Source organism: Cydia strobilella, chromosome 24 (assembly GCF_947568885.1).
Source record: "Cydia strobilella chromosome 24, ilCydStro3.1, whole genome shotgun sequence".
Taxonomy (NCBI): Eukaryota; Metazoa; Arthropoda; class Insecta; order Lepidoptera; family Tortricidae; genus Cydia; species Cydia strobilella.
Window position 1 is genome coordinate 6,904,780 of NC_086064.1, and position 10,550 is coordinate 6,915,329.

Consider the following 10,550-nt stretch of genomic DNA (forward strand, 5'->3'; position numbering starts at 1 on the left):
ACTGAATGTGATGTGCTTTAATTGTGCGTTATTGTTTTTTCTTAAGATTTACCAACCGATCACACGTTTATACGGCCTGGATCAACATTTAGAACCGAACTCCTGCAACCTTGTCGTTGGCAAAATTGTCCTGCTGGACATGCCATTAAAAACAAAAACTGAACAGTGCATTGTTTTCAAACACTATTTAATAACCCTATCGAGACGCTATCCGAGTAAAAAAGACAATATAAATATTAATATTCATTATCTATAACAATTTTACAATGTCCTGTGCTATGCGCTGGTGCAATTCACACCATAAGAGGAAGGAAGAAGAAGGTTATAGCTTTCACAGGTACTGGGTATTTTATATTGGAGCGGCCAAGGTGCTCTCAAATATCTGAACACGCCTCTATTGTCTGGGCGTTAGAGTGCGTGTTCAGATATTTTTGAGCACCTCGGCCGCTCCGATATATCTGATGGCGACTATGTAAATTGTTTAAGTGTTTATACCAATTAGCATGTAAGGTTTAGCTGTTAGTGCTGATTGAATGGAAAATAAATAAAATGAAAATACGTTTGGGTTATATATATTGTGGTCTAAAGTACTCACACCACAAGCCTTGAGTTTACTGTCGGGCTTAGTCAATTTCTCTTCTTCTTCTTCCTTGTCATATCCTCATGGGTAAGGCACGTGACAAATGTGGACACTCTTCACCAGTGCTCTCCAAGCCGCTCTTTCTTGGGCCCAGTGCATGTTAGCCTGCATTGTGGCGTTTTTCTCTGACATTATTCTGTCTGCCCAACGCGTAGTCAGTTTGTGTAAGGATATCCTATAATATTTATTTGTTTTTTAAAACAGATATTGTTTCAGATTTCCCAAATTAAACACCCCGGTTGGAGAGAAATGGCTAAATTTTTTGCGCTTTTGCAATGAAGATAACGATTGGCTGCCAAGAAAATGTGACAAGCTGTGTTCGAAACATTTCACCACGGATTCTTTTTTTATAAACTTCAATAATTCACGTACTTATTTAAAGGAGCAAGCTGTACCCACAATAATCGTGAGTATATAAAGCTATAAAAATATATTTTTGCCAACAACTTTTGAAGTCATTAAGCGTTTGACCGCCAAAGACGTCAACTGACCTGTGCCCATATTCTAAGCTTAATATAATGCTGTTTTATACATTCAAAGAGAATATACACGGTGTTACTTGAGCCACTGAAAACCTGAGACACCCCAACAGATTCTTTTTTATTTTAAACTCATCTTGAGTATCCGTTCGTCCGTCGTTCTTTAATCCGATAAATATTTAAAAAAATATTTGTTGCTTCGTTTTCTTAACAATTCTATTAGACTGGTAATTCTACACACGATACTTCGTCGTTTTTGTGACATCAAACAATTGCTAGTTACCATTGTTAACTGACCACTTGCATACCTTACTGCAACGAGATAAGGTTTACCAATGGCCAGTTAAGGGTGTTGCTCATTGGCAAATAACGTGTCAAATGCTAGTTATTGATATTGTTGCATTACAAACTTGTTGACTGAGCATGTAAAAAAAAATACAAAAATTATCCCCATTAAAATATAGCGCAATCGATTCTCCTATCGATTCTGAATAAACTGTTTTTAGGTTTTCAGTGGGTCATGAAACTCCGTGTATAGGATAGAGGGTTACTGTCATGTCAACTAAAAATGAAAATGTTTAAAAATACCAAAAAATGTATATACATATATATGGATAAATGATTTTTTTATTTGCATTAATTATTTTTATATGATTTTGACCCATGTTTTTTCACTGAAATGCGTTAAAATTGTTAAATAACAAACGAAACCGTCAACGCCATCTATACGAGAGTAGGCCAAAGGTAGTGGCGCCATCTGAGTGAGAATCAATTTTTCTTGATGTCCGAGGCACGTTTTTTCCTTAGACTGTATTCATCTTATACGGAGTTACATATGTCTGATACATTTTAGAGATAATAATCATTAACCAGTTTATTGTTATTTTTTCAGGGCCCCGTCACTAATAAAAAGGTTTCACGTAATGTTAATGTTACACAGAAAAAGGTGAATTTATTACGATTTTTACTTCATACTTCTCGCTTGACAGTTGTAACAAAATGCGGTATTTCCTATAAAAAAGGACCTTATTTTCAATGGCGCTTACGCCATTATTAACGATGCTCCGATATAAATACAATGCCGCGCGGCGCTGTGCGGCGTAAGCGCCATCGACAATAAGGTGCCTTTTCATAGAAAAAGCCCCAAATTTGCCTATATTGTAACCGCTATATGGCGCTGTCGTCGTTCACGGTCCCAAAAAGGAGCAAATAAATATAATTATAATACATAGTGATACAAGTGTGCTACGTTGGTCATTACACACGAGGCGATATTGTGCGCGCGTGGTAAAAGCGATCGCGCAACAAGAAAGCCGATGTGTGTAATGACCAATACGCACGTGTTTCATACGACGTTTTTCAACACACTTGCGAGGAAGAGAACGAAACATTCATATTAATCAAATTTTAATTGTTAAAACAGCTAGTATGCGTCTTGCATCTGCCATACTGCCTGCCGGCGCCCTCTTTCCTTGTTGTAAAATCTACTCGACCAATTTAAGAAGGCTCCGACTCCATACATATTATTAGCAATTAGTTACAATCTTAATTCGATCAGATTATCATACATTACCGCACGAGTGCGATAGTATAATAAAAAAAAACCGGACAAGTGCGAGTCGAACTCGCCCACCGAGGCTTCCGTCCTTTATAGTAATTTGTTATAGCGGCATCAGATATACATCATCTTTGAAAATTTTAACGGCTCATGAGACAACCTGGTGACAGACAGACGGACAGACAGACACGGATAGGGTTCCGTTTTTACCCCTTGGGTACGGAACCCTAAAAAGCACGCGTGTGTAATATTATGAGCCTAAAAGCGCATCAATAAGTTCCACGTTACGAGCAAGTGTGTTGAAAAAAAATCAGAATCATTACAGCACACATTATTGTTACAGATGCCATCAGCCTCTGACGTCATGGTCATGGTACCCAGCCCCAGTACCATTGTGGGAGACCCAGATGAGATAAGAGAGGTACGATATACTATGACTGCGATAAGATACTGTACATTCCACCACGGTTATAAGTAACTGACTGCGACGTTGAAGCAGGTTGCTCCAGTAGATTTGAGCGCTCGGACAGGTAGTCCGGCAGTAATATTAATAGTAGGATAAAAAAAACGATTGTCATGCCTTTCTGGTTTAGGGTTACAATACTAGTTTACGTTTTCTCTTAAAAATTCCTTTTTTGATACAAGCTTTTATCGCTGACTGTACTTTTCTTTCAACAGGCAACTAATACTCATCGAGGCAATTCTAAAAAACTTAAACACAATTAGATCGAATAATGGGAAGTGGGTCTCCATACATCAGTTTTGTTACCAAAAAGACTACTATTTTCGTAGTCGACATCTAGCTACAAGTAGCGGAATTATCAGTACTGCTTACTCGACAATAGATGTCGCCACGAACGAAAAGTAATGCTCAACAACTTTCAGCTAATATTATAACCGGATTAACCAGAACTCTATTTTCAACTCCTTCTTCTTATAATATTAGTTGTAAATTGTTGAGCAATACACTTTTCGTCAGTCGCGACACACGTGACATCTAGTGTCGAGTAGCAGTACTGATAATTCCGCTAGTTACTAGTAGTAGTTTTAGTTTGTTAAAGGCAACCGCTAGTGTGGGCACCTGTCGCACGCGTCCGCTTCATTTAGCGTCGCTTATACTATTTTTCGTTACTCCGCTCACTGCAACCACGCCAGATAGCGGACATCCTGATTCCACTCCTACCCTTGTCACATTTTTTTTTTTTTTTTATTTACACAAAGGGTACATGCTTACAAACAAAATTTATGCATCGCCAAACTGTAACCAGTTTGTTGGTGATTGAAGCGCTCAATAACAAAATGGAATCATGCACCTGAACAAAATAATTAATAGCTTAGACAGTAATCCTTATATATAACAGACATCCTATAGATATCCAGATAGATTATGTAATCCTTATTTGGTTGACCCCCTTCCAACCCCTAAAAGTGTGCCATATTTAATTACTGGCGTACGTTGTAATTTCAGAGTTTATCGGCCACGGACCCACTGGGCAGCTCCAGTAGCGATACGGAATACCTAGATGAAATTAAAAAGGTACCTATTTACTAATTAAACGAGACTACACAATTAGGTACTTAAATACATATTAAATCACATTTAGAAACGGGTCTATCGCGAATTTATTTTGTTACCTTTATTTACCGACGTTTCGACACGGACGTTTCGTTTCGTTTCGAACTTTAAATGGACTTTTCGTGGGGTAGTCACACAAATCTCTGTTTTGACATTTTGCTGGGACGTCAGTTAGCCGCGACCACGACCAGTGAAACCTGTGTCGAAACGTCGGTAAATAAAGGTAACAAAATAAATTCGCGATAGACCCGTTTCTAAATGTGATTTAATATGTGTTTAAACCGCGAAAGTTTTAAATGTTATAGGTACTTAAATATTAATGTCAACCGTGGTGAATAGGGACAAAACTTAAATTGTGACTTAAACTTAAATTTAGTGTACATGTTAATTTCAGAGTCCATCGTCATCCGACACCATGGTATCAAGCCCCAGCTATGAAATGGAAGTCCTGGAGGAGTTTGATGAGGTACCTATTCAGTTTGTTTTACCCTTTGAATACCACACCTATCGTGCACGGCGCTTTATCGTGAACTTTTTGTGAATGTATACGGTTTAATTCACGTATTTGTAGTCACTCGCGCGACAGGTTTCGGAGAGCCAGGGCGAACACTGACTGTACTTTTCTTTCCACAGGCAAGTATTAATACTCATCGAGACAATTCTAAAATCCCCAAACACAATTACTTTCCGTTGTTTTATCACAGTTCCTATGGCCACCTCCTATCTCCATCATCAGATCAGCTCGATGGTACCATAATATTGCATTGTCACCCGACATACATATGTATGCAAATTTTCATCTTCATCGGAAACCGGGGAGTGGGTCAAATTTAACTTGCAAACATATTAGGTGTGTTGTTATCACATACTGATTTTCAAAAACTACTTTTTATCGATTGCTGCAGGGTTAGCTTGGTCTAACTCTACCTACTCATTAATAATCGTAAAGCAGCTGCCCCTAAATCAAACTCAAAAATTATTTATTTCAAGTAGCCCAAGTAGGCTTAAAAATAAGCACTTTTGACAAGTCATACATAATCAAGAAAAAATAAAATATAACAAACATTCATTGAATTAAATTTTAAACAAGAATTAAATAAATACAATTGGTAACAATTGATAAATTAATAGAGAATCAATATCAAAATTACATACAAGAAGGGAATAAAATGTCAGACAATTGGTAACAATGAATCGTCTTTCAAATTCGCTATTATATATATATTTTTTTTTATACCACGTCGGTGGCAATCAAGCATACGGCCCGCCTGATGGTAAGCAGTTACCGTAGCCTATGGACGCCTGCAACACCGGAGATATTACACGCGCGTTGCCGTCCCTAACACTCCTCTCCCTCGTTGAGCTCTGGCAACCTTACTTACCGGCAGAAACACAACACTATGAGTAGGGTCTAGTGTTATTCGGCTGCGGTTTTCTGTAAGGTGGAGGTACTTCCCCAGTTGGGCTCTGCTCTAGATCTGGAATGACATCCGCTGTCCTGTGCCCTACCATACAAAGCGAGATGTCATTCACAGTGCCCATACCTCTCTTTTGGACGTAGTTAAAGGACATATCCGGGTCCGGACGTAGTTTAAGGACATACCCGGGTCCAAATTTATTTATTTTTACAGTACATATGGTGCTAATTTACCGCCCTTTCGCAGTAACTAGCACTAAGAATAAGTACGTGCGTATATCAAAAATTTAAAGGGCAATAAGTCATATGTACTGTAAAACGTTGTACAATACACGTGCAAAAAGGTAATTCGCTATTCGTAATTTCCTACTTTTCGCACTTGTATCGTAATGTACTATTAACGCACTTCGTGTCTACTTTCAGGATCCATTAGTGACCCAAACTACTGTCGTATCTTCTGCCAACAAAGTCCACTCGTGTTGTGACATAAATAAAGAACTTTCAAAAAAAATTAAACTGTTACAAAAGTCAGTAAATAGAATACAAAAGGTAGCAACGCGACGCCAATTAACAATTGCAGCTTTGAGAGCGCAACTTAAAAGACTTAGAAAACGTAAAGAAGCTGAAAGCGAGAACCTGATTAGGTTCGTACAGAAAGAAATAGATGACAAAGAATACATCACTGTTATGAAGTGTTTAAGGAAGAACCCGTTACTTGATCACTTTATTTCCTCTGCGAGGGGGAAGTTATCAGAGAACAACGCTGGTCTGAAGAAATATGCGATGACGCTTCATCTAGTTTCACCGCGCGCGTATAATTTCGTGAGAGAGGAATTCGACTTGGCTTTACCTCACCCAGAAACCGTAGCCAAATGGTGCCGAAGAGTGTACAATCCTGATCTTACTGAAGAAGATACGGAATACGATCCTGGTTTTACGAAAGAAGAATACGAAGCTATCAAGGAGAGGGTTAAAGAAAATGACGCCCAACCTGTGTACTTAGTTCTAATGGATTAAATTGTATCAAAGAGGATATAATATTATAGAGCGGTACTGTCACAGTAAATTTTGTAGCCACAGTAAATTCACTGCCATCTATCGACACACTTTAAAACTAAAAATGAAGATATAACATTTTAAACTCGCGGTTTGAACACATATTAAATCACATTTACAAAATTCGCGATAGACCCGTTTGTAAATGTGATTTAAAAATGAAGATTTTAAAAATACGATAAAATGTATTTAAATATGGATAAATGATTTTTTTTAGTTGCATTAATCATTTTTATATGATTTTGACCCATGTTCTTTCACTGATATGCGATAAATTGGTAAATAACAAACGAAACCGTCAACGCCCTCTATACGAGAGTAGGCCGAAGGTAGTAGCGCCATCTGAACGAGAATCAAATTTTCGTGATTTTCGAGGCACGTTTTTTCCTTAGACTGTATCCATCTATTACGGAGTTATATCTATCTTAGATGGTATTAACACTAGGCCCGAAGGCCGAGCTTCACGTAGGGCCGAAGGTTGGTCCTCAGACACAGAACAATAGTACACTGTATAGTACAGTGGTACAGTGTGTATAAGAGAATCTGAATATCGTGTTACAGTGTGAAGGGCGCCCCGTGAGGGACAGAACATACGCAATTCGACAAGATTAAAACACGTTTTAACACTCCTGACAACATACCAAAAGCAACCTACGTAATTTGGTCGGGTTTATTGTTGTTAAGAGGCCGGTGTCGATTTTAGTCGCAAAAATGTAAAATTGATAGATTTAGTCCGTGAAATTTTACACCTTTTGTTACCTAATTGAAATAACAAGTACTGGTTTCTATTAGCACGTCTTCTTATCTTACCTTTTATCAGATCAGTTTTTTTTTTAAACAGACTCACTAAATTAGTAATGTTTGCTTTTCTGATGGCCGTTTAGGTAAAGGCGCGTAAAGCACTGATTTTGTCGCTCTTATTTGTAAAGTTTGGACTGCTAAACATGGTAATTTTGCATTACACATATCCTGTACTTGACGTTTTGCAGACTACATTTTTATTATTAGGACTTTGAAGTAGTGTAAATGAAAGTTAGACGAAATCAATTTTCTCCAGAAATTACTTCAAAACAAGTGACAATTTCTCTGAAAATCGACTTAATTTCAACGTGATTTTGATACTTAAACAATCTACAACGTTTGCTGAAACTATTCTTATACATCAATTTGTATAATTTACCACCATGATTTTTTGATGAATTTTTAAAAACTGCCCCTTCTCTTCATGCATTACCGGTGACGCACGCTCGCGACCTCATTATTAAAAGGCAAGATGAGAAGACGTGCTAATAGAAATCAATACTTGTTATTTAGATATTACGTAACAAAACGTGTATAATTTCAACGACTAAATCTATCAATTTTACATTTTTGCTCCAAAATCGACTACGGCCTCTTAATAAAAACGGTGGACAACGGAAAAGTGAGACTTTGACAAGGACAAACAATAATAGCGCTTTCTCTGCTACTCCTACTGAAAGTTCCACAAGAGCATCTCGTTATGTCAGATGGGGAGGGGCCATTTCCTCTCTATATTATTGTACCTCTATGGTCAAAGCGCGCTCTGAGTGTCGCTTGGCCAGACCTTACATTGAGAACAACTGCGGCGCCCTGTATAGTCTATGTCAGAGCCCGCGAAGCCTTCGGCCTTCACATTTAGACACTTGTACGACTGTTCTGTGTTTGAGCACTAAACTCTCGGACGCTTCGGGCTTTCGGCCCCACGCGGACCTCGGCCTTTGGCCTGTTTTTAAACACAAAAGTCGCGCCTCTCTTGGACGCTTTATGTATAACGTCGGCAGTGGACGTATTTTGAGTAATTTGTATAAAAATATCGTAAATTCATTTGTTCAGTTGTCGATGAAAAAAATAAACCTATACCTATATTATGCAAATGGATATATTTTAAGTAAATATTCATGCCAAGTTATATGTAAAATTTAATAATATAATATATATACAGTGTGGAAGTAAATTATGGGCCCTGAAGGGAATGTACCTTAAAACCTTAAGTTAGCTCATTTTGCTTAAAGGAAACATTCTTTTTTTTTATAAATAAAACTGCACTCAAAGAATTTTTTAAATTCGCCTGTCTCGCCCGGGAATCAAACCGACTAAAAAGTCCAAAAAAATTATAACCTCTATTTTATTCTACTAGAACGAATGAAAATTTACTTGCATCAAACAAGTGTATATATCATGGAGAAATATAAGTAAAGAAAGAGTGGTAACTCCATACATCAGTGCGCGCGCCTTATTTCGTAGTCGCCATCTAGCGTCAAGTAGCGGAACAGCGGAACTCTCAGTACTGCTATTCGACAATAGATGTAGCGGCAAACAAAAAATCTTATAACCGGATTAATCGGAACTCTGTTCTGAACTTCTTCGGCTTGTAACATTAGTTGTAAATTGTTGAGCAATACACTTTTCGTCAGTCGCGACACTCGTGACATCTGGTGACAAGTAGCGGTACTGATAAATCCGCTAATCGACAAAAAATATATACGATTAATACAAAACTAATTACAATTTAAGTATAGGTATACCTAATCTAAGATTCGGTACCGGTATTTAAACTTCTTAATAAACCGATTAATAACCCGTTAAACACAATAATAGAAATGTGTTGTGAGATATTTTATTACAAATTATAATGATGCCTCGTAGCTTCACGAAAATCTTTTTTTTGATATGTGAGTACCTGCTAAATATTTTGTTTATTTGTTTAATACTTTTAATAGGTACATTTAAATAATTGGTTACTGTATTTCAACTATTTACTAGATACCAGTATAATGTACCTACAGTAGAGCGATAAGGTGTAATGCAAAATGTAATATACGTAGGTATCTTATTTTCCCTATACCAAATTTTTATTTTTAGGCATATACACGACTCCAGTAGAACTAAGAAAAATACACCTAGGAATTCAGGACAATATCTCTATTTCACAAGTACCCATAGACTCATATATCCCCAGTTTAATGAAACAATTAAAATCGGCAGTGGACATCGACCAATTTATAACTGACGAAGCGTTATTACGTAAATATATAAGAAGAAGTCTCCAGGGAACTATACAATTAAAACCAGAGAGTAGACGAGTACAGAAGTTCATAGAAAATCACGATAGACCGAATCTCTGGAATAAGAATAATCCGGAAGATATAAACTATATTACGGCTACCAATCACCAATTTAGGACAAAAGTGTTAGACAGTATGCTGCAGCTTGTATACATGGCGCGGCATTATTTCAAACAGTTTGAAAAACGTCAATATATAGACAAGACATCGATAAATTTTAGGGTCGGCTTCATTTGTAAAAAGCTCAGAAGGATATTTAAGAACTCTGTGAGGATTTTCGAGTGGTTGAACAGCGAGCAGAAGAAAAAGAAATGGGGTCAGTTGAACAGTGTCACGGCGCCTCTCACTCTTCACCACAAGGTGGCCAAGATGTATGTGGATTTCGAGTATTATTACCTAGTCTTGAAGAAAATTCACAAAAAGGGTAGGTCGCGCGATCCGCCGCAATACATTCAGCCTGTCTGGCAACTGGGGACTATAGAGTAGAACTTGCAAACTTGCAAGTTTGTAATATAATAAAAATTATATTATTAACGGGTCACTCACGTGTTTTAAGTCGAAAATCGCTCCTCCTCGGTACGAAGTGAAACATGTCGAGCGTTTTTCGACTTAAATACCTGTGACCCGTTAATAATATATTTAATATGTCTGTGTCTCACGGAAGTTTTGTTATTATAATAAAAATTACATTAAAAATATATTTAAATCCTTTTAATATCCTTGAACCTCCCAGGGTGG

At 37.3% G+C, this 10,550-nt stretch overlaps 1 protein-coding gene across 1 annotated transcript; it reads left to right on the forward strand.

Annotated features, from left to right (window-relative positions):
* LOC134752007 (uncharacterized) lies at positions 1-9,833 on the forward strand. The gene is made up of 7 exons (XM_063687561.1): positions 1-337; positions 857-1,046; positions 2,012-2,065; positions 3,021-3,098; positions 4,146-4,214; positions 4,648-4,719; positions 6,094-9,833. The coding sequence occupies exons 1-7, from the start codon at positions 267-269 to the stop codon at positions 6,685-6,687; spliced, it is 1,128 nt and encodes a 375-aa protein (XP_063543631.1). The 5' UTR covers positions 1-266; the 3' UTR covers positions 6,688-9,833.
* Positions 9,834-10,550: the final 717 nt, after the last annotated feature.